We start from the raw sequence: 25,833 nt of genomic DNA, 5'->3' as shown, positions 1-25,833 counted from the left end.
TATTTACGTCTGCCAAAGAGAGTATGTTTTCGGTTCGGCTTGTTTGTTGGTTTGTTTGTTGTCTGTCAGCAGGATTACGGAAAAACTACTGACCTGATTTTCATGAAAATGGTGGAAGGGTGTAGCCTGGGCCAAGAAAGAGCCCATTACATTTCAGACTGGATCTGAATCACGGGGCGAATACACAAATTATTTTTCACTTTAGTTGACATTGCCAGATAGGGCATTTGTGCTGCAATCATGTTTTGTCGGAATAATGTCAATGACAGTTTTATTTGTATAGCGCCTTTCAGTACATGTAAACCCAAAGTGCTTACATTAAACAGAGCATACACAGTAAAACAAACCATGAATAGAAATAAGTATACAATAAAAGCATCAACACAACAAGACAATCAACAAAACATACAAGTGCGACCATACAGATTGATACGCATTACACACACACACACACACACACACACACACACACACACACACACACACACACACACTGTAATTAAACAAATGCCAGAGAGCAGCACCACAGTAACTGATAATGGGGAAAAATGAGTTCCCAACTGAGAAAATTCACACTGCATTGACATTGTGAGATAGTGCATGCCTTGGTGGAGGTCTGTGCTTTCCGAGTGCTCTTCTTGTTGTGAGTTTTTTTCAAAAGATTTACGTGTTCAGTTGGAGCCAAAGAACTGCTGAACTGGGGAATGTTTTGGTATTTTCATGATATTTGTTGACAATAAAAAAATAGGTCTAAAAATCTAAAATGTCACGACTCATCCTTTTAAGAATTCAACTATGGTGTTTCATCCGACTCGTCATTCGTAGAGTGAAAGAGGACATGATATTTAGGGAAAACATTAAAAAGAAAAAATTAAAAGAAAAGAGGACCTATTATTGAACCCTGGGGAACACCAAAACAGCCAGGAAACTTTCCATCAGTAATTTCTAAATCGTAAACTCACATTTGTTTTCCTCTCTATCTAGGTGTGTTTGCGTTGGACAGCATCATGCAGAGCTGGTTCACCCTCTTCACCCCGACTGAAGCCACCAGCGTCGTGGCTACGACCGTCATGTCCAACAGCACCATCGTCCGCCTGCATTTGGACTGCCATCAGCAGGAGAATCTGGCCAACTCCGCCCGCACCCTGGCCCTGCAGTGTGCCATGAAGGACCCCCAAAACTGTGCCCTTTCAGCTCTGACGCTCTGCGAGAAGGACCACATTGCCTTCGAGACAGCCTATCAGATTGTTCTGGACGCAGCCGCCACAGGAATGAACTACACGCAGCTGTTTACAATAGCGCGCTACATGGAGCACCGCGGTTATCCTATGAGGGCGTACAAACTAGCAACATTAGCCATGACTCACCTGAACCTCAGCTACAACCAAGACACACACCCGGCGATCAACGACGTGCTCTGGGCGTGTGCGCTCAGCCACTCACTGGGGAAAAACGAACTGGCATCCGTCATCCCCTTGGTAGTGAAGAGCGTTAAGTGTGCCACCGTCTTGTCAGACATTTTGCGGCGGTGTACGTTAACGACGCCGGGCATGGTGGCGCTGCACAGTCGCAGGAACTCTGGAAAGCTGATGCCTCTGGAAAAGGCTCCACTCAGGCAGCTGTTGGACGCCACGATCGGGGCCTACATCAACACGACGCACTCTCGGCTGACGCACATCAGCCCACGCCACTACAGCGAATTCATCGAGTTCCTCAGTAAAGCCAGAGAGACCTTCCTGATGGCGCATGACGGACACATTCAGTTCACACAATTCATAGACAACCTGAAACAGATATACAAGGGCAAGAAGAAACTCATGATGCTCGTTCGAGAGAGATTTGGGTGATTAAACGACCAAATCGCCCTTTTGGGTTGTTGGTTTTTTGTTTTACATCCTTTCTAATTTGAAGTGAAAATCACCCTGAAGACAACATTCATGCAAATCTTATTCCTGTGATTTGGCACTGCGGGGTTGAATGTGATAATGAACACAATTTTCTGAAGGTGAATAATTAAGACTGTGATGTGGAAAAAGTGACTTTAATTCACAGTGAATATTTCCTCCCTTTCCTTCCCACGCAGGAGCACAGACTAACTGGACATCCCAGGATGATGGGAATAAGATATGAAATATGTTTTAGGGTACATTTTCTCCTAAAAATGACAAGTTTGAAATTGAAGAAGAAAACACTGTAAACCATAACAGCAACAGCTGGTATTAATGTGTATAAAAACCATTAAGTTTGCAGAAGGAGTCAATTTTTGGAAGTTTGTATGTTTCCCTTTACATATGTATGAAAGTGAGAGAGAAAGAGTTTTACACTGTGTATATTATACTGTATTGTCCAGTGGCAAAATATCCACATTGCACTCCTCCTACTTCCCTCAGCTAACGTTCAACAGCCTCAAAGAATACAAACGGCTTTAAACCAAATGGAGAAACTCCATCTGAAGTGATAAGTACCTCTTTATAAAAGGATCCAGCTTTACTCTTTCCCCCTCCGAGTCCTCGCCCGTCTGATCTGTGAAATCAAAATTGATTTTACTAGGTTTGATATTTGTTTTAATCTTCAAGCTGATTGTTTTGGCTTTGCCGTGTCGTCTCAAACATTCACTATGCTTATTTTACTGTCACAGAAACACACAAAAAAACAAACTGTCTTGTGGAAACTGTCAATATACATTCTCAGGGATTGCTCTAAAAAAAAAAAAATAAGCAGACAAAAAAAAAGAAAACAAAAGCATTTTATTGTCCTGTATATATGAAAGTATATGTCTGAATATTGAAAAATGAATGAAAAATGTATATGTTAACTAATTTATGACAGAATATTCTATGTAAGGCACAATACTTGAAGCTGCAGTACTTTTTGACTTTTAAAAGAAGAAAAAAAAAACATATCAGAAGGACTTTAAAAACATTCGCCTTGCATTGCATCAGGGGCCAATTCAAAAGAGAAGTACGTGACTGGCTGGATTTTTGGCTCTGCGGACATGTAATGAACTGTAGAAACCAAGACGGGAAGTGGTCATGCAAAGTGTGTATTCTCTTGAACACAGAAGTGTATTGAGAATTGTAGGAGTCGAGAGAAAGAGACAACTGTGGAAGAAAAGCAGAGACAACACACAGCTGCGATATTCAACTGAAATCTGCCTTCTCGTCTCCATCCGAGTGATTCAGTCACAAAAAGCTTAGTTTTATGTCCGCGCCTCTTCTTCTGACATCCCGACTCTGTGCAGGACAGAAAGTTGCTCTTTACTGTCGGTCTTGACTGTGTATTTGATTTTTTTATTTTTACTCCTCTTTAATTTCATTTGTAGAATTCCTCACACAAGAACAGCCTTCTTTCTTGCCTTGTCCTAATGCTTTAAAATAACCAAATGGGAGTTCTAACTACCAAACTTTTCTCATACGCCAATACAACTTTGGCTACAAACTTTTTTTTTTGTAGTGTCTTTAATTTTTTTTTAGCTGAACTGTATTTTGTGCTTTAAAAGCTCCGTTTCATCCGTTTTTTCAGTGTCGTCTCTTGTTCGTAGCCTTTTGTTTAGAAATATTCTCCCTTTTTATTTATTAAGTTAGGTAAATGATTGTACAACCATGTCAACATGCTCATGAAGTTGAAACTAAGATTTGATACACTGATCGATTTATTTATGTAACTAAATCACTGTTTTATAAACTTGTTAATGAATCTACATTTTGTTTTGATTAAATTCTTTTTTTGAGAGGATGACGTCTTTGTGTTTTAATTTTATAAACTGTATGACAGAAATTAAGGGTCGAGCGTGAAAGGCAATTCTTGATCTTAGAAATGAAGTGGTTTAACAAAATAACAAATGATAAGTTTTGATTATTAACAGATTTCACAAGTGTTCATCTAGAAAGCCATGAAATTAAAGAGAAATGCAGTACATCCACAAATTTGACCTTTTTTAGCACACAAATGTAGACATGGTGGTTACTGTATGAACAAGATTAATAGCACTAGTGGCTGAAGAGTGAAGGTTGTGGATTCAAACCGGTTGAGGATCATTGAATTTTAAGGTCTGAAACCCAAAATGAAGAAGTCAAGTATGCTACGAAACAACAGTGAGGGTGTCAGATAAGATGGCTCAGTGTGATATAATGCTGGTTGGAAGACCCCAATGGTCATGGGTTCCAACCTGATTATGGTCTGTTTGTTTTGAGGTTTCACACCCAAAATGAAGAAGTCAAATACTACACTATGACTATTTTGACATGTTATACTTTGACTTTTTTCTCGTTTTTTTCAACATACTATACTATGACTTTATTTCGATAACTTACTAAATATGAATTTTTTGGTCAAACTATACTGACTTTTTTATGAATTTTTTCGACATACTATACTACGACTTTGTTTTAACTTCTTTCAACATGCTATACTATGACTTTTTTTTTTTACATTTATCGACTACTATTTTTCTACATACTACTTTTTCTACATACTATACTGGGACTTTTTATGATTTTTTCGACATGCTGTGCTATGACTTTTTTATGACTTTTTTTCGACATACTATACCATGACTTTTATATGATTTCTTAGCATACTATGACTTTTTTGTGACTTTTTTGCATACTATACTATGACTTTTTATTACTTTTTTCGACATACTATACTATGACTTTTTATGAATTTTTCGACACACTACACCATGACTTTTTTATGACTTTTTTTCAACATACTATACTATGACTTTTTTTTTTACTTTTTTGACATGCTATACTATGACTATTTTATTATTTTTTCAACATGCTATACTATGACTTTTTTTATGAATTTTTTGACATACCATACTAGGACTTTTTTGTGTTTTTTTTCAACAAGCCTCAATAAAGATTTGATATAATCAGATAGGAATTGATTAAGAAAGAAAAAATTTATTTTGAAATTGCATCTTGAAAAGAATGAATTTTTTCGACATGCTATACTTTGACTTTTATATGATTTTTTTGGCATACTATACTATGACTTTTTTTTTACTTTTTTCAACATACTATACTATGACTTTTTTTTTACTTTTTTCAACATACTATACTATGACTTTTTTTGATTTTTTTGACATGCTATACTATGACTTTTTTAAGATTTTTTCGAAATACTATACTATGACTTTTTTTTTTTACATTTATCGACTGTACTATGACCTTTTTCTACATACTATACTAGGACTTTTTATGAATTTTCTGACGTACTATACTATGAATTTTTTATTACTTTTTTGGACATATTTACCATTTTTTTATGATTTTTTCGACATGCTGTGCTATGACTTTTTTATGACTTTTTTTCGACATACTATACCATGACTTTTATATGATTTCTTAGCATACTATACTATGACTTTTTATTACTTTTTTCGACATACTATACTATGACTTTTTTAAGATTTTTTCGACATACTATACTATGACTTTTTTTTTTTACTTTTTTCAACATACTATACTATGACTTTTTTTGATTTTTTTGACATGCTATACTATGACTTTTTTAAGATTTTTTCGACATACTATACTATGACTTTTTTTTTACTTTTTTCAACATACTATACTATGACTTTTTTTGATTTTTTTGACATACTATACTATGACTTTTTTAAGATTTTTTTGACATGCTATACTATGACTTTTTTATGAATTTTTTGACATACCATACTATAACGTTTTTATGATTTTTTGGCATACCATACTATGACTTTTTTTGTGATTTTTTTGACAAGCCTCATTAAAGATTTGATATAATCAGATAGGAATTGATTGAGAAAGAAAATATTTATTTTGAAATTGCATCATGAAAAGAAAAAAAAAAGTCTGATATTTTTGATACCCATATCAGCTATTTAATTGTACTATATAGCTATTGTATATTTGACTTTTTTATGATTTTTTTCAACATGCTATACTATGACTTTTTACGATTTTCTTTCAACATGCTATATACTATGATTTTTTTTTTTACCTTTTTGACATACTATGACTTTTTATTACTTTTTTTGACATACCATACTAGGACTTTTTTGTGTTTTTTTTCAACAAGCCTCATTAAAGATTTGATATAATCAGATAGGAATTGATTAAGAAAGAAAAAATTTATTTTGAAATTGCATCTTGAAAAGAATGAATTTTTTCGACATGCTATACTTTGACTTTTATATGATTTTTTTGGCATACTATACTATGACTTTTTTTTTACTTTTTTCAACATACTATACTATGACTTTTTTAAGATTTTTTCGACATACTATACTATGACTTTTTTTTTACTTTTTTCAACATACTATACTATGACTTTTTTTGATTTTTTTGACATGCTATACTATGACTTTTTTAAGATTTTTTCGAAATACTATACTATGACTTTTTTTTTTTACATTTATCGACTGTACTATGACCTTTTTCTACATACTATACTAGGACTTTTTATGAATTTTTTGACGTACTATACTATGAATTTTTTATTACTTTTTTGGACATATTTACCATTTTTTTATGATTTTTTCGACATGCTGTGCTATGACTTTTTTATGACTTTTTTTCGACATACTATACCATGACTTTTATATGATTTCTTAGCATACTATACCATGACTTTTATATGATTTCTTAGCATACTATACGACTTTTTATTACTTTTTTCGACATACTATACTATGACTTTTTTAAGATTTTTTCGACATACTATACTATGACTTTTTTTTTTACTTTTTTCAACATACTATACTATGACTTTTTTTTTACTTTTTTCAACATACTATACTATGACTTTTTTGTGACTTTTTTGCAAACTATACTATGACTTTTTATGAATTTTTTCGACATACTATACTATGACTTTTTATGAATTTTTCGACACACTACACCATGACTTTTTTATGACTTTTTTTCAACATGCTATACTATGACTATTTTATTATTTTTTCAACATGCTATACTATGACTTTTTTTATGAATTTTTTGACATACCATACTAGGACTTTTTTGTGTTCTTTTTCAACAAGCCTCAATAAAGATTTGATATAATCAGATAGGAATTGATTAAGAAAGAAAAAATTTATTTTGAAATTGCATCTTGAAAAGAATGAATTTTTTCGACATGCTATACTTTGACTTTTATATGATTTTTTTGGCATACTATACTATGACTTTTTTTTTACTTTTTTCAACATACTATACTATGACTTTTTTTTTTACTTTTTTCAACATACTATACTATGACTTTTTTAAGATTTTTTCGAAATACTATACTATGACTTTTTTTTTTACATTTATCGACTGTACTATGACCTTTTTCTACATACTATACTAGGACTTTTTATGAATTTTCTGACGTACTATACTATGAATTTTTTATTACTTTTTTGGACATATTTACCATTTTTTTATGATTTTTTCGACATGCTGTGCTATGACTTTTTTTCAACATACTATACCATGACTTTTATATGATTTCTTAGCATACTATACTATGACTTTTTATTACTTTTTTCGACATACTATACTATGACTTTTTTAAGATTTTTTCGACATACTATACTATGACTTTTTTTTTTAACTTTTTTCAACATACTATACTATGACTTTTTTTTGATTTTTTTGACATACTATACTATGACTTTTTTAAGATTTTTTTGACATGCTATACTATGACTTTTTTATGAATTTTTTGACATACCATACTATAACGTTTTTATGATTTTTTGGCATACCATACTATGACTTTTTTTGTGATTTTTTTGACAAGCCTCATTAAAGATTTGATATAATCAGATAGGAATTGATTGAGAAAGAAAATATTTATTTTGAAATTGCATCATGAAAAGAAAAAAAAAAGTCTGATATTTTTGATACCCATATCAGCTATTTAATTGTACTATATAGCTATTGTATATTTGACTTTTTTATGATTTTTTTCAACATGCTATACTATGACTTTTTACGATTTTCTTTCAACATGCTATATACTATGATTTTTTTTTTTACTTTTTTGACATACTATGACTTTTTATTACTTTTTTCGACATACTATACTATGACTTTTTTTCGACATACTACACTATGTCTTTTTATGAATTTTTTCGACATGCTATACTATGACTTTTTTGTGATTTTTTTCGACATACTATACTTTGACTTTTATATGATTTTTTTGGCATACTATACTATGACATTTTTTCGACATGCTATACTATGACTTTTTATGAATTTTTTCGACATACTGTACTATGACTTTTTATTACTTTTTTCAACATACTATACTTTGACTTTTTTATGACTTTTTATGTCTTTTTTTCGACACACTATACTATGTAACGGAAATTTTGGTAACAAGGACTTGTTCAAATAAAGATCTTGAGTCAATAGATGTCTTTGTTGGTTTTTATTCTTGTGCACAAGAAGAGATAGTTTACAGAGTGTCAGAGTCTGTAAAGATCCATCTGTGAGGCAGTCCCACAGAACTTTATACAAAAGACACACACTTTGAAAATGAACAGTTTCATTACATCAATACCTTGACCATATAAGCAGTTTTTAATAGGCTAGTAGTTACACATTAACAGTTTCTTTCTCAGACCTCCTAAGGCCTAGAGAAATACTCCCTTCAGGTGTATAATCTGGTCAGGGACTTTTGTTCAATTTAAACTGATGACTATAGTTCAATAGTTCAAGTCACACATAGTGTATTTCATAAACAAATGATAAAAGGAATGTGATAATTAATTTTACCCTTACAACTATGACTTTTTATTAATTTTTTCGACATGCTATACTATGACTTTTTATTATTTTTTTTCGACATACTATACTATGACTTTTTAATGATTTTTTGGCATACTGTACGATGACTTTTTATTACTTTTTTTCGACATACTATACTGTCTTTTATGAATTTTTTCGACATGCTATACTATGACTTTTTTTCGACATACTATACTATGACATTTTTATGATTTTTTGGCAATGGTCACTTTTTTGTGATTTTTTCGACATACTATACTATGACTTTCTTTGACATTTTTGACGTACTATGACCTTTTCAACATGCTATACTATGACTTTTTATGACTTTTTTCGACTTACTATACGTTTTTTTATGACTTTTTTTCGACATACTATACTATGACTTTCATATGATTTTTTTGGCATACTATACTGTGACTTTTTTATGATTTTTTCGACATACTATACTATGACTTTTTTTCGACATACTATACTATGACTTTTTTATAATTTTTTGGCATACTATACTATGACTTTTTATTACTTTTTTCGACATACTATACTATGACTTTTTCAACATGCTATACTATGACTTTTTTATGATTTTTTTTTAATATATTATACTATGACTTTTTTCTGACTTTTTTGACGTACTATACTATAACTTTTTTATGATTTTTTTCGACATACTATACTATGACATTTTTTTCAACATGCTATACTACGACTTTTTTTGACATTTTTGACATACTATGACTTTTTCAACATGCTATATTATGACTTTTTTTGACATTTTTGACATACTATGACTTTTTCAACATGCTATACTATGACTTTTTTTGACATTTTTGACATACTATGACTTTTTCAACATGCTATACTATGACTTTTTATGATTTTTTCCGATATACTATACTATGACTTTTTTCTGACTTTTTTGACGTACTATACTATAACGTTTTTATGATTTATTTCGACATACTATAATTTGACTTTTATATGATTTTTTCGACATACTATACTATAACTTTTTTTCGACATACTATACTATAACTTTTTTTCGACATACTATACTATGACTTTTTATGACTTTTTCAACATACTATACTTTGACTTTTTTATGATTTTTTTTCGACATACTATGCTATGTTTTTATTAATTTTTTCGACATACTATACTGTCTTTTTATTCATTTTTTCGACATACTATACTATGTCTTTTTATTCATTTTTTCAACATGCTATACTATGACTTTTTATGATTTATTTCGACATACTATACTTTGACTTTTATATGATTTTTTCGACATACTATACTATGTCTTTTTATTAATTTTTTCAACATGCTATACTATGACTTTTTTATGATATTTTTTGATATACTATATATGACTTTTTTCTGACTTTTTTGACGTACTATACTATAACTTTTTTTCGACATACTATACTATGATTTTTTTATGATTTTTTCGACGTGCTATACTATGACTTTTTTTCGACATACTATACTATGATTTTTTTATGACTTTTTTCGACATACTATACTTTGACTTTTTTATGATTTTTTCGACATGTTATACTATGACTTTTTTATGATTTATTTCGACATACTATACTATGACTTTTTATTACTTTTTTTGACATACTATACTATGACTTTTTTATGATTTTTTTCGACATACCATACTTTGACTTTTATATGATTTTTTCGACATACCATACTATGACTTTTTTTTTACTTTTTTCAACATACTATACTATGACTTTTTTTGATTTTTTTGACATTCTATACTATGACTTTTTTAAGATTTTTTCGACATACTATACTATGACTTTTTTTTTTACTTTTTTCAACATACTATACTATGACTTTTTTTGATTTTTTTGACATACTATACTATGACTTTTTTAAGATTTTTTTGACATGCTATACTATGACTTTTTTATGAATTTTTTGACATACCATACTATAACGTTTTTATGATTTTTTGGCATACCATACTATGACTTTTTTTGTGATTTTTTTGACAAGCCTCATTAAAGATTTGATATAATCAGATAGGAATTGATTGAGAAAGAAAATATTTATTTTGAAATTGCATCATGAAAAGAAAAAAAAAAAGTGATATTTTTGATACCCATATCAGCTATTTAATTGTACTATATAGCTATTGTATATTTGACTTTTTTATGATTTTTTTCAACATACTATACTTTGACTTTTTATTAATTTTTTCGACATACTATACTATGACTTTTTTATGATTTTTTTCAACGTGCTATACTATGACTTTTTTCTGACTTTTTTGACGTACTATACTATGACTTTTTATTACTTTTTTCGACATACTATACTATGACTTTTTTATGACTTTTTTTGACATACTATACTATGACTTTTTTATGATTTTTTTGACATACTATACTATGACTTTTTTATGATTGTCACGACTGGAGAGACGAGAAGGAAGCAGGAAGATTCTGAAGATTTATTTAGGCGAAACAGCTTATAACAAAAAGTTTCCTGAGTTAGGCAGGCAATCTGGCAAAAGGTAAAAGGAAGATCCAACACAAAATCCAACACACAGAAAAACTTACACTTAGAAAAGCAAAACCACTAGGAAGAAAATTACACTTGTAGAGACAACGATCTAGACATCTAGACAAAGGGAGCACACAGAATAAATACACAAGACAATGGGTACTTCCCAGGTCCTGAAATTTCATCCACGTTTACTTCACTTGCTTCCCTTCCTCATGTCTTAGTCCTGCCCACCGAGGAAGCATTGGAGAGCCGTGAGGAAATCATGCGAAGAGAAAGGAAACGAGGATATTTGTTTTTAGAGGGATGAGACGTCCTTTCCTCTGAAGCGTCACGTGAATTTGTCCGCTGTAATGGCGGGGTTAGTAACGGCTTTCAGCTGCACGGCTTCCGGGAAGGCTGCTCTCGTGTATCCTCGCTCATAACTCCTCAGAGATCCCTCCACCATCCTTGATCCTCACTCCTTGGGGCAGGAATAAGAGCTTTGAGACGGTCTTTCTGAAGGAGGGCCAGAACAACAGTTCAGCCGAGGACTGAGGAGCTATCAAATATGGGAAGTGAGATCCAGCCTTGAGATCCACCCGATGAAGGTTGCAATGAGAGACAGGTGACAAGAGGGCTTTGCAGATAATCACAAAGGCAGGAAAACACACAAGGCAGGAAGTCAAACAAGACATGACACATGAGAAATGGCACTACAAAATAAAACAGGAAACTAAAGAAAAACCAGGATCATGACAGTGGTAACAAGACAAGGACTGGTAACACAAAGGCAGGCTGACGAGGTTAGACACAAAACAGGTAACAGGTGTACAAGGGAAGACATGCTGGGCAGGGCTATGGAGGTACATAAAGTACCCACAGGACAAACACAGAAAGGAGGAACAGATCAGGAACAGATAACCAAAACACACCAAATCAGAAATACTGTCACATGGTCTTAAAGATATATAATAAACAAAAAGTCCAAAGGCCTCTGGCCACAGAGCAGGACCATGACAATGACATACTATACTATGACTTTCTTCTGACATACTATGATATGACTTTTTTATGACTTTTTCTGATATACTATATTTTGGCTTTTTATTACCTTTTATGATATACTATACTATGGTCATAAGGTCAATAGAGTCAGAAATAAAGAAGTGGAATATGTGAGATGGTGGAGTAAATGAGGCCTACGACTAGAGTCTGTGGACTGAGAGTCTGACCCTGGAGCAGCAGAGCGGTACATCACTGCTGCTCCAGGTATTTATTTATTTTTTAGACAGAAATACGAGGTTGGACAAAGCACCTTGGTGAAGATTACTTGACTGCACCAATCATCCATCACGCTAAGGCTTGTCCTTGGAATACATAATGTAATGATAATCTGATCCAGTATGCAAATGAAGGCTCAGTGGGGGTGAGTGCAGGGAGAACAGTCCACCTGCTGCCACACAACACAAGTAGCCCCAAACTGCAGATCTGCAGTCAGATTACTGTTCTCAGTGGCTTTAAAGCAGAGAGGAATGCAAACTGAGTTTAAAAGGCATTAACTGATGCTGTCTGTGTAGACAAATTAGATGACCAACAACATTATTCAATGCATTCTCATATTCTCATATGATATCGTACAAAAACTTACACACAATACATATGATATCCTACAAAATTACAGCAACAGCCGGCCGGTCACATGACGACCTGTCACATTACTGTTAAGTTTAGCGGTCTTTACAGTGAAATTTTGCAGAGAAAGGGTGAGTGTGAGCCGGGAGGAAAAGATTAGAAAAATGTTTGTGGTTTGGATTAAAACACCGGTCCCCTTCAGTAGTAGTGCAGTAGTAAGGCAAGGCAAGGCAGCTTTATTTGTATAGCACATTTCAGCAACAGGGCAATTCAAAGTGCTTTACATAAAATATTAAAGAGCAGTTAGAAAACGTTTAAAAAAAACAAATTAAAACATTAAAGAGCAGGTAAAAATGATTATAAAAAAAAATAAATAAAAAAATTTAAAAATTCTCCGACCACAGGTTCTTTTGGCTCCAGTTACTTGGTGTTTTCATTACCCATTACAAGATTGCAGTACTTTTCACTACGATGTAGCCGTCGCTACAAAGCTTAGTTTAATCTCGGTAAACCTTGCTAAATGCGGGACAGTTCACAGTCTGTCTCTTGATAAGTTCACAGAAATATCTGACAAGTTCACAGACGTTGTCTTTCTTATTGACCTAGTACTCCCAGGAAAAGAAAACCTGTTTCCTGGGTGAAGTGTTCGTGTTCTAGGACACGAACTCGGCTCCCCTGCTTGAAAGTCCTGTTTTTTATGACCCAAACATCCACCCCGACCACCTCCGTACATTGACCTTCACGCTCTTATGAAGCAGCAGCCATTGTGGTGCATACAGTAATAAATACGTGGAATACATATGAATTACAGTGCATTACGTTTTGTAGCTATTTGTACAAATGGTTCGTGAGAACATTATTTGCATGTACTTTTAGCTTCTTTATGATATTAGCAGTATTGTAAGCAGCATGGGTTAGCATCAGAGTTGGTTTTAGCAGCTCTATTCTAATCCATGTCAGAGCTGGTATCTCCTCAATCTCTTTGAATGAATGCACCATGACTGTCACGCCAAATTAGGTAATTAGACTGGGTGGCTGGCACTGGTGAAACCACAACACACACATGCAGAAATGTTGTGGTGGGGCGATGTTTGGAAGCCATTTTATGCCATTGTGAGAATATCAAAGAGTTAAAATGTACTCCACCTCCCCCAGATGTCCCATTAAAATGCTGTTTATGTGTTAGAACATCAGTAACAATGTTCCAATAATATGAAATGTATATACTAATATGACTCTCTGAACGGGACCATTCTGCCCAACACAGTCAGTATTGTAGAGTATAGAGTATTTTTACAGAGCGGTATTTCTACTTTTACTTAAAGCAGCCATATTATGCTCATTTTCAGGTTCATAATTGTATTTTAAGGTTGTACCAGAATAGGTTTACATGGTTTAATTTTCAAAAAACACCATATTTGTGTTGTACTGCACCGCTCTCTCTCACTGCTGCAGATCCTCTTTTCAGCTGGTCTCTGTTTTAGCTACAGAGTGAGACCTCTTTTCTTCTTCTTCTTCTGTACTATCTTTGATTGCACTGCACATGCCCAGTAGCTCAGATGTAGATCATGTCAGCTAGCTAGCTCCATAGACAGTAAAAGAAAGGCTGTTTCTACAACTTTGGTCAGTTACAAGGCAGGATTAGCTGGGAGACTTCTAAATGAGGGCGCACATGGAAGTAGTTCTTTTGTAGATTATGGTGAACTTGTGTGTGTTGTAGCAGTGCTTTGCTATTGAGAACGAGGTAGCATGCTAGCGTTAGCATGCTAGCGTTAGCCATAGCGTTAGCATGCTAACGCTACGAGCTAATGGTTGCGGTTAGCCTGCTCGTTTCGGCTTGTGACGTCACAAGCCGTGTCGATTTTGAATAGCTCACCCAGAGACTGAAGGCAGGACACATTCAGAAACCGTATCTCTCTCTAAACAGCATGGGTGGATTTTTTTCAAAGTTTGTATGTGTGTGGAAGCACCAGAGACACAACATAACACCCCAAATCCCAGAAAAAGTGATTTTTTCATAATATGGGCACTTTAAGTAAAAGATATGAGTACTTCTTCCTCCAAAATCCTGCTACATGTAGCATAACAATTTGAAATATCCTACAATGACAAATGAAATATTTCAGTATCCTTTGCTGTGTTCACTGGAAATTCTTCATCCTCTGCTATTGAGAAATGTTCGCTTGTTGGAGTGTCAGCTGTCATGGTTTGCAATGCCAGTTAATTCTGTTCAACCTTGAACTGTTGCCCTTTTTACACATCCAAATCAAACACAAGCCAAGCAGTATATCACTTTTGCTAGTCTGAACATCCGTTTATTATTTCATCATTTCAATTACCTGCAGAGCTCAACAACCTGTGAACAGATTTCAGTTTCAAACCAAACCAGACCTTTGTCTCCATCACGATGCATCATATTTATGACCTTTTCTCACAGGATGAAAACACTGTCACTCCCTTTTCTCTCATCGCTCTTTCATCTGTGCCAACCAGGCTCTGCTGCTGTTTTCATTTTAAAATCCTGTGGCCCATAGAAAACCTTCATATTCACAGCTTTAAAAGGGAATCCAAAATGTCACAAGCTGTAGTGATTCCTGTCCATAAAGTTTTCATAAATGTCACAGCGAAACGAAACAGCCAAGAGCAATTAGGTGTTTCCTAAAAGGCCAGGAAGAGAGAATCTGGTGAAACAGCAACTTAATTTATTTAATTATTTAGGAGATTTCCATTTCAATAAGTAGTGTAATTGTGTTAGAATCTTTTTCTCTAGATGTACAGCAGTTTTTTTAGTTGTTTGATGTTTGTACAGCGCAGAGAGGAGCCCTCTTTCTATGTTTGTTCACTCTGTGAAATTGCTTGACTACCATGCAAAAGTCCAACAGCTATTTTGGTCAATTTATACAAATTACCTTGATTCAAAAATGGTTATGACTCCATCACTAATTACTTTAATGGTCAGTTACACCGGCGGCCAGTGATGACAGGCCAATCAGATTCTTGCTGGGGCCGATTGAAAATATCCTCTTCAGTCTCCTAGCAACAAAGCGGGCCTCTGTGCCTGTTGATTGGCATTAACAGGTGCTGCTGATAGCTCTTTTGTCAAATGTGAATGATGATTAAAAAAATATCTGAACAATGATTTTGGTAGAAGATAGCCGTGTTAACACTTGAGTGTGATCTCTTAAAAGTCAACTTTTCGTGGTGTCAGAAAAACAGCCCTGTTTTCAGCTTTGTGACGATGCATTTTCCAGCTGATTCAAGAGGCTTTTTAAGGACTTTATTTAGCTTAAGAAGCAGGAGAATTTTCTCAACACTTTAAGGAAAAGACTTCATCCTTCAGTTTATCACAAACACTCAACATCAACACATCTGGAGATACGTGGTTTTCACTGGACAGGGAGGGGAGGAAAAACTGTAAAATGTAAAGTAACTAAAGCTGTCAGACAAATGTAGTGGAGTAAAATGAGCAATATTTACGTCTAAGATGTAGAGGAAAAGAAGTATGAAGTTGCATAAAATGGAAATACTCAAGTAAAGTACAAGTACCTTGAACTAGTACTTAAAGGTCCAATGGGTAGGAATTTCGCAGTCAAATCTCTCGCACCACGCAGTTCAAAGTACATATTACAGCTACGGTAGCCTTCACGCTTCAAAAAAGCCGGTCTCTTTCTCTTTTCAATATCCTTCTTCTTTTTCTGGGCGAAGAAGAAGAAGACTCCTGTTCCTGAAATTTGGATTTTGAATACGTGTGGTCCTCCATGTTTCCTTCTTCAAACTTGCCGGGGCCGGGAAGCTACGATACCCATTAGCAGCACCTGTGAGTTTATCACGTGACAGTGAAAACGTGAAAGGTGGAGCAGTATGTCCTGTATGTCCCTTACCGGCTAACGTATTTCAAGATGGAGCATGAATATGGAGCGTCTACCCCAGTTCATGCAAATGCAAATGTTAAATTTCAAGCCAAAAGGAATACTTGGAATTGATGGTGGTGGTAAATATTCATGAAAAAGGACAAGTTTGTGAACGGGCAACACAGATTTTGATAATGAACAAATAAACACGTTACACACTGGACCTTTAAGTAAATGGCACGCCCAGGCTTCCATCCTCCACATTTCTCTCTCCTGTCGCGGCTCCGGCCCTCAGGTTCATGCTGAGTGTCCGATGTTGAGAGGCTCTGAGGGGGTTTGAATCACTCATGAGGCAGAGTCTCATCTTTTCCATCTTCCTCGTGTCACCTTTGTCTCCGCCTCAGTCCTCCACGTCTGACAATCTGACACCAAACCTTGTTTTATCCTGGCTTCTCAGGCTGAGGATGACACTTCATCCTGGCAGAGAAACATGCAGTGAGTGACACATTACGGCTGATGAACAGATTTATACACAATATCTCATCCTGAGGCAGAGATAGAGAGATCAGGACGGGTAGTCAGAAGAAAAAGAAGATATATTGTGAACCTCAAGATTCTGCAGCAGCAGGGGTGGAAAGTACATTTCATTTTCATTTATTTTATTTATAAGGACAACGCACATTAATCAACTTTTCTGTAAATGTGCCAGTGTTAGCTAGCCGGCAAATTTTTAACTGTATTCATTCTCTCGTTTTAACTGTCCTTTTTGTCTTGAATTTACTTTTATTGTTTATGTTTACAATGTGTTTCTATGCCTTTCTATTCCATGCCTCTGTCGAGCACTTTGAGTTGCCTTGGTGTGTATGAATTGTGCTGGACAAATACATTTGCCTCGCCTGTCCTTATACAACAACAACAACAATATATACAAGTTGAGCTGAAGCAATTAGTCGATCAATCAGTTGGTCCATGGACAGAATGGACAGCTTCTCAAATGTAAAGATTATTTTTCTTCTAATCTTTTTAATAGTTTGAATCAGTAGTATAGTGGGCTTATAGTTGCTTTGGGGGGGGCTTCTGTAAGTAATTTTGGGGTACAATGGTTCTGAAGAAAGCTACAAGCAGCAATACTTGAGGCCAAGCAATCAGAAAGCAGAAGCAAAGATGAAACTGTACCACTGGCTGTAAATGGACTAGACTGATAATAAAAACACACATAAAGGGGAATTCTGCCAGCCAGACAAACCAGAAAGGCCTGATTACACCAGATCCTGCTGTGCACTGAAGAGGAAAATCACTTTAACGGGTAGTTACACAGTCAAACATCAGCAGCAATCTTTAAACACTAAGTTTGAGACAGCAGATATAGTCTGGTAAGGCATTAATTAACTGCTCCTCACGCTTTAATACAATGTAAAGGTAATAGATACCCTCAGGTGAAATTGAACAAAGGCATATAAATTAATATTAATGTATTCATTTTTTCTTTATCGTAAATCTCACAGCGCCCAACAGCTGTGAGATTTATAACATTACATGTTACATCAGACGGAGAGGAATTATTGCAGGTTGAATGTTATCAAGAGGGGCAATTTTGATATTAAATTCAGGCTGCTTCTTTTCATGTGGTAATGGGTTGGAGTGAAATGATCTCTTAATTTGACTGAAAGCGACGTTTTCGGGCTTGGTAGGTGAGTGAACAACTAGCGACTATTAATTACCTGACAGGTTTGATGTGGAAGGAGTAAGCTCTGCAGGTATTAATAAGTCTTTAATTATAAACTCTGGTCAGAAATATCAATAAAAGCTTTCGTGTATTTTCACCTGGGAACAGCCATTTAGCCTTCTTTTATTTAAGTGAAAGATCTGAATACTTCTTCCACCACTGCATGTGATAAGTTCTTTAAAACTCCGGGGTCAATGTTAATTTTGGACTTTTTATGCATTAATGTGTTTGTTTTGTCATCTTTTACACTGCCCTTAAAGCTGCAGTGCAGTTGCAGATTTTAATAAATAGTGGACTCCACCAATACCAAAAATATTTGTTAAAAATATTGTTTGTAGTTTCGGTTGTAATAACTACATTAGTTATGTAACTGTAACTATGTTACTATGTAAGGTTTGTGGCGTTAGTTACAAAAGCATATTAAACTTTAAAAAAAGTCAACATAAAGTGGACTTTTGGTTTCACACGGGACACGGACACCAGGCTCCCTGGTGGAAGTCCTGTGTTTGTTTGACTATAGCTGCAAAGATTAATCGACTATTTAAAAAGTTGAACATTTTCTGTCTTACCTCTGAAACATCTCTGAAATGTAAGATCTCAGGGGAAAAAGTATAATGGAACTGGGCTGAGAGTTTAGTTATAACAACTTTGTCATAGTTCCGAGAAAAATATTTCATTTGTCCCAACCTGTAGCTGCTTTTTGGAATAAAGTGAAGTTAAAAAAAAGTCAGACTGTGAACTTATTAACATGAACTTGTTAAAGATATAGTGCGTAGTTTCTGTCGCCCCCATGAGGAATTCTAATTAATGACCACAAAACTGTCAGCGTGTCCACATAATACAAGCCTAATACAAGATCACGTACCACCCCCACCCCTCCTCCACGTAGTTGCCTGTAACCAAGGAGGACACGGAGGATTAAAAAAACATGACGGACTCTTCAGAAGAGGTAATTATCTTCGCTCGATCTTTCTGAGCGCGAAAGTCGCCGGACGACACAATCTTCTGAACATAGTTATACTGAGAAATACAGAGAGAGTTGTGTGGAGCTGATAGTCTTAATTAGCTTTGTAGCAACTCATTTGGCAATGGCTTGAATGTTATGGACTTCCATTAACATAAAAACGTTACGCACTAAAGCTTTAATTTTAATCTGTGTGAACTGAACTTTGAGCTAGCTCTTGTTACGTGTGAATTTGCACAACACTAGAACAGAATTAAATCAAGGTCAGGACTTTCTTATCGCCTAAAGATTTAGAAAAAGTCATCCATGCTCTAATATCCTTAAGACCTGGCTAGTGTTTAGCCGTCTGGTCCTAACTTTACCATTTTGGTTCACTCTCACTGCTGTCATAATTTCATTTTAGGCCGCTGCAGACATCTGTTCTCGGAGAAAAAGCTCTAAAAAGCCACTTTAGTAAAGTTAGAGACTGCAGTACTACAGACACTGTAGCAGATCATTGTCTTTTTCTTTCTGCTCATTGGTATCCAGTGTTCATGTTTGCATTGGTGTGGCTATTATTCATGTGAACTATATATATCACCGTGTGTGTGTGTGTGTGTGTGTGTGTGTGTGTGTGTGGGTGTGTGTGTGTGTACGTGCAGTCTATACGTAGCCCGGTAAAATGACTGTAATTACTTCTCAAGCTGCGAGCAACTCAAGCATGCTTTATTCTCCATCTGGACCCAGACTGCACACAACAGTGATGATTTTCTCTTGTCTACCACCCTTTGTTTTGCCTCTATCCGTATAGCCCCGAGGCGCCTCTCCCAACGGGGTTGTGGGAGAGTTGAAGAGGGGCACGGAGAGAGAGAGGTGAAAGGGACAGGTGTGTGCAGGTGCTCTAAAAAATAACAGGAAGTTAGTTATTATAGCTTGGTCTGCTGATTTGGCACACTCACCATCACGGTCAGCAGTTGTTGCAGCAGCAGCGGCGCCTGTGATGCACAGCTCATGGAGGCTCTAAAGGTAGGCTACTTTTAAACTGTTAGCGCACAATTGCCTCAATTTGCGTCATCATTTGTACTCCATCTCTGAGTCATAACTCACTCTCATCCTAGTCTAGATCAATGGAAGTACACTTCCAGGATAAAGCCTGATATCAGCAAGTTACACGCTAAAAATGGCAAGTGCAACAAGGCAGGCCTGCATGGTTGTTTCTGGCAATGATTGTAAAGATTTATAAAGAACATGTTTAGGCCTACAGCATTTACTATCTAACTACCCTACTATTTACCTCGGATGAAGTCAAACGAAATTGCCTTGTCACAGTTTAAATATTTGTAAAACCCACAAACAGATGTAAAGGGTGACCAATTATTTTAAAAATTAAAATGACAAAATGGAGATGCGAGGTTTCTGCCCAACAGCGACAATTGCAAAACCTGCACAGGATTTCTGGGAAATATCTCCTCCTCCTCCTTGGACTCTTGCAGTGAGTGCACACTCCCCCACTTCCTCCAGTTTCCCCAACCCCCCATCCCAGTTCAGCGACAATTTGCAAAACCTGCACAGGATTTCTGGGAAATATCTCCTCCTCCTCCTCCTCCTTGGACTCTTGCAGTGAGTGCACACTCCCCCACTTCCTCCAGTTTCCCCAACCCCCCATCCCAGTTCATCTCAGAATTGGGGTTGTGGCCCTCTGTGTCTTTTAGAGGAGCTAGTGATCTGTAAACTGACAAATGAACTCTGACGTCAGCCTCAGAGGGGGACGGAGTCTTTGTGGAGTCCAGCTCTGCATCGTTCATAGCTGCCCTCTGCTTTGTTTACGTAGCTGGTGAGGATTATTGTTTAGGTGGCTTGTGATGATATATGTGTGTGTGTGTGTGTGTGTGTGTGTGTGTGTGTGTGTGTGTGTGTGTGTGTGTGTGTGTGTGTGTTAAAAAGTAGCCCCATAGTTATATATTATGTATATTGCTCTGTGCTGGTATTGTGCTCCTAAAAATTACTTATACTGATTTGTTTTACCAAATACATTAATGAATTGCATTTAGGGCCATCATTAGGTGGCGCTAGATGAAAGATCACGTGTCAAACTCAAGGCCCGCGGGCCAAATCTGGCCCCTTGCAGATTTAGATCTGGCCCGTATATAATCAATTTGGGCTCACAATAAATTTTGGCCCGCCTAGTTGTGCACCAAACCAAAAACACAGGAGTGTTTTTTTAAACTGTAATTACCTGACATTCACAGCAGAATATGGCAGATTTGCCGACTGAGAGTTTTCATATTCAGGCTGTGAAACAGGTTGTTGTTAAAAAAAATTATCATTGTTTTGCTTGATTTGCTAAATTCTATGACGGCTAAGGAACTCTTTTGATGACTTTTGTAGGGCTTTATGTCAACAAAAATGCGACAAAAAGCGTACAAAAATGTAGGAAAAAGCAACAAATTTACAAAAAGGTGACAAATGTCTGAAAAAGCCACAAAAAAGTCGGAACAAAAGCAACAAAAATGAGGAAAAAAGCTACCAAAATGTTTAAAAAAAAGTGACATGCAGTAACAAAAGTACGTCAATAAACTCTACATGTCTGGCCCTCGGTGTGATCCTCTTTTTCCAGTGTGGCCCTTAGTGAAAATGAGTTTGACACCCCTGGTCTAGATCAGCAGAAGTACATTTCCACGATTCCACTTTGCCCCTCACCTTCTGCTCTGTGTGTTGCCTTTCTCAAAATCCCTTCGCTACAGGAAACAACAAGAACAAAGCTTGCAAGCTGCACGCTGAAAAAGGAACTTGAGTATTGAGATGCTTCCCCTCTATTTTTAGTCAAAAGTGTTACTTCACAACTAGTCTGGATCAACGAAAGTACATTTCCAGGATAAAGCCACCACCGGATGTCAGGCTTTGTCCCTCACCTTCCACTCTCGGTGTGTTGCCGTTGTCTAACTCCGTTCGCTTCGGGAAACGACAATAACAAACACCGAGCTAGCAAGCTACACGCTGAAAATAGCAAATTTAAAGAACATTTGGATCATGCAACAAGGCAGGCCTGCTTGGTTCTTTCAGGGAATGATTGTAAAGATTTACAAAGAATATTTTACGGCATATACTCTCTAACTGGGACATTTTGGGACTGATTGGTGGGATTTCTGTGGACGAAGTACACAGAACATGAGGTTTAACCATATATCCAGCTAATTTAAACAGCTCACGTTACTGTATTTTGTCAACAGTAAACTTAATTTAATATTGTACTGTATATGTATTGCGTGTTTTTTTTTTTGCAAATGTTCTACCAAAACAAATTCCTTCCCAAGACTATTTTGCAGAGATGATTGTGATTGGTTTAAAGAAATGCAAACAACCCAGAGTGTTTTTTCTCCTATCCCAGAATGTATCTATGGTGTAGCCAGACCTTCCTCCACAGAGCTGTGGAGATAGAGCTGGCAATGCGAGACAAAAAAAACTGCACTTTTCTCCAGATCTACAGAACTGTCTTTGTGTGAAGAAACTAAGCAGCTACATCCAGCAGAGCATTAAATTTGTGTGCATGGATTTTATATGTTTGGGGGTGTTTGTGCTCACTCTGCAAAATGTGTGTGTGTGTGTGTGTGTGTGTGTGTGTGTGTGTGTGTGTGTGTGTGTGTGTGTGTGTGTGTGTGTGTGTGTCTCTAAATGAACAATGGCGACCGTGTGGTGGTGCAGTGCTGGTAATTGATGAATGGGATGTTTAAAGAGCAGAATATGAATGAAGAAGAGAGAACCCTGAGGGAATACTCCACACCATTGTAATCAGAGCCTTGATAGTGTCCCCGCCTTTGACTAATGGTCCCAAAAAGAAGCCTCTTACAGCCTGCCTCTTCAATTCCCTTTCCTCAGTGTGACGCAGACCTCCAGAGAGAAGCCAGCAGGCTGGGAGGGCGACTTATGTCGCCTCTTTTACGTCAACGAAACCTTTGCTGTCACTCAAATGCAGGTGAGATACCTGAGAGCAGGGGTGGGAGAGTGTATTCAGATCATTTTTAAGTAAAAGTACCAATGCAAAACAATGAAATGTAAATTTAAAGGCCTCTTTGAGCCTCGAACAATTATTTGAATAAAAATAACTGAGTTGTTTAAACCATGTATCTCCAGATGTGTTGATGTTGAATGTTTATAATAAACTGAAGGATAAGGTGTTCCTTTATGTGTTGAGAAGATTCTCCTCCCTCTTAAGCTACTTTGTAAATAAAGTCTGGAAAATGCATCGTCACAAAGCTGAAAGCAGGGCTGTTCTTCTGACACCATGAAAAGTTTAAAAACCTTTTTAGAGATACGTGGTTCTCACAGGACTTTACTTATGCAAATGTTACTTTCCGTCACTGTGTTTGTGAACCTGTTTTTCTGTCCCTTCACATCAGCTTTATGTTTAGTTACTGTATGTCTCATTTGGAGGTGTGTACCTGTTGAGTGGCTGATGATTTATGTAGTTTATATGAAGCCATTCTTCACGGGCAGGTGAAGGAGGAGGTGGAGGAGAACAAGGTCCTGATGAAGGACGGAGAGCTAATGGAGAGAAAGCACAAACACACAGAGAGACACACACATTACAGTAATTCATGACACTGTACAAAATGAAATGACTCTCATTCATACATTATTAGAACGATTATAACAATGACTTAACACCTCCAGAGAAGTCACTGTTAACTTACAGAATTATAATAATGTATGAAAACTCTGACATACTGACAGACCATTGTGTGTGTGTGTGTGTGTGTGTGTGTGTGTGTGTGTGTGTGTTCAGCATGAGCTCAGCAAATCAATAAGTCAAGTCAATTTTATATGTAAATACTTGGATTTTGAGGCTGCAAGTTTTAGAAAATTCAATATATTGGACGATATGTGTGTTATTGTGTGCCTTCGATGTTTAAAGGGTAAGTTTGGATTAACCAAAGTCACACAATAACACAAGCAATCTAACCGATGGAGGCAGAGGCAGAGCAGCAACTCCATCGGTAAAATCACTGTTTTTGTCAAAGGAGTCTGGTGGCTTTGAAGAGAGCAGAGATAACGGCTTCACTTCCCCGTCGTAAAGGGCTGTCTGACAGCAAGGTAAAGTGGTGAAAATAATCTAAGTATAGCGTCCACTTAAACTGATTTTTTTTCCTGACCTATTCCTTTAACTGCAGTAATTGAGTAAATGTAGCCTACTTAGTTAATTTCCAACACTGATTATCAGATATTCAATGCTGTTGTTTCAAACCAACACACAGCAGCTCGGGCACCTGTTTTTCTTTTAAATGTTACAGCAGTGCAGCCTAGAATACACAATCACACACAATTACACACACACACACACACACACACACACACACACACACACACACACACATACACACATGTTATTACAAATGTATGGCATTACTCCTGCACGCAGCGTGTTGCTGTGGCCTTTTGCAGGCGTCCTCAGAGACGTAGAATTGACAAACCTACAAACAGTAATTGGGCCATTATGACTCCCTGCGTTGGTATTGATTCCACAGTTTTAGGTGCAGGCGGGTAATGGGTGTCTAGACAGAAGGGTTCATATCGCAGGCAGTTGGGCCGGTGCAGTATTAGATACAGTAATCTTGATGTTGTTCTGCGAATTTCAGCCTATTGGAAATGATGTAATTTATAAGCACATTGGAGTTCTGATTGCACAGTATTTCTCTTCCAGCAACGAGAAATGCTTTGGGACAAACTTATACACTGAAAAGAACTCCATATGGAAAAAGGTAGGGAAAAAACATGGAGATGGAGTCCTCTTTTCCCCAATCCAATTATCACCAGAGTTAAAACTAATCCCACAAGAGCTGAATGACAATCTGTTCCCTAACTTTCAAAACCCAATCACCTGGAGAGCAGAAAGCAGGTATGAGGAATCTCATCAGAGCCTCGCTGCTGATCAAAACCAAATATTACTGAGGCTGGGTTTCCATGGCAATAATGTGCCGCCCCCTCCATGACATTTGGGGGTTCAGTTGTGAAGGTACCCCCTCCTTCCCTCCCGGTCTGTCTGCCTTCTTGGTCCAAACGTGAGCAGAATAGATGAGTAAGCATACATCTTGGCCACCTTTTCACCTTGTGTGAATCTACGGAGCTGTGTGCACAGCAACAGGATCCTGCCATGTGTGGTAAACACACTCCCTCGGTCCACAGAGAAATGCTGAGGCCATCGATTGCTTTCCCCACAGGGGCACAATGTGCAACCTGTGAGCCCACTAAATGCCAATGGATATGAATTGTGTAAAGAACTCTTGATCCCCTTAATTCAATATTGTAAAGCTTCACAAAAGGTCTAGAAGAGGGGACAAAAGGACATTAGATTTAGATTAGATAGGTTATTAGATGATTAAAGGGAAAGCAAAAAGCAGAAAAAACGTCCTTCTG

The 25,833-nt window shown here is 36.2% G+C and overlaps 1 protein-coding gene across 1 annotated transcript in view; it reads left to right on the top strand.

Annotated features, from left to right (window-relative positions):
• Positions 1-3,735, top strand: part of zswim6 (zinc finger, SWIM-type containing 6) — a 48,006-nt gene extending 44,271 nt beyond the window's left edge. Inside the window, exon 14 of the mRNA XM_031301289.2 lies at positions 985-3,735. Within this exon, the coding sequence (XP_031157149.1) occupies positions 985-1,847 (863 nt within the window). The 3' untranslated portion in view covers positions 1,848-3,735. The remainder of the gene's footprint in view (positions 1-984) is intronic.
• Positions 3,736-25,833: the final 22,098 nt, after the last annotated feature.

Source organism: Sander lucioperca, chromosome 14 (assembly GCF_008315115.2).
Source record: "Sander lucioperca isolate FBNREF2018 chromosome 14, SLUC_FBN_1.2, whole genome shotgun sequence".
In the NCBI taxonomy this organism is placed as follows: domain Eukaryota; kingdom Metazoa; phylum Chordata; class Actinopteri; order Perciformes; family Percidae; genus Sander; species Sander lucioperca.
The sequence above is the reverse complement of the archived record's forward strand: the minus strand, read 5'-3'. Positions and strand labels throughout refer to the sequence as shown.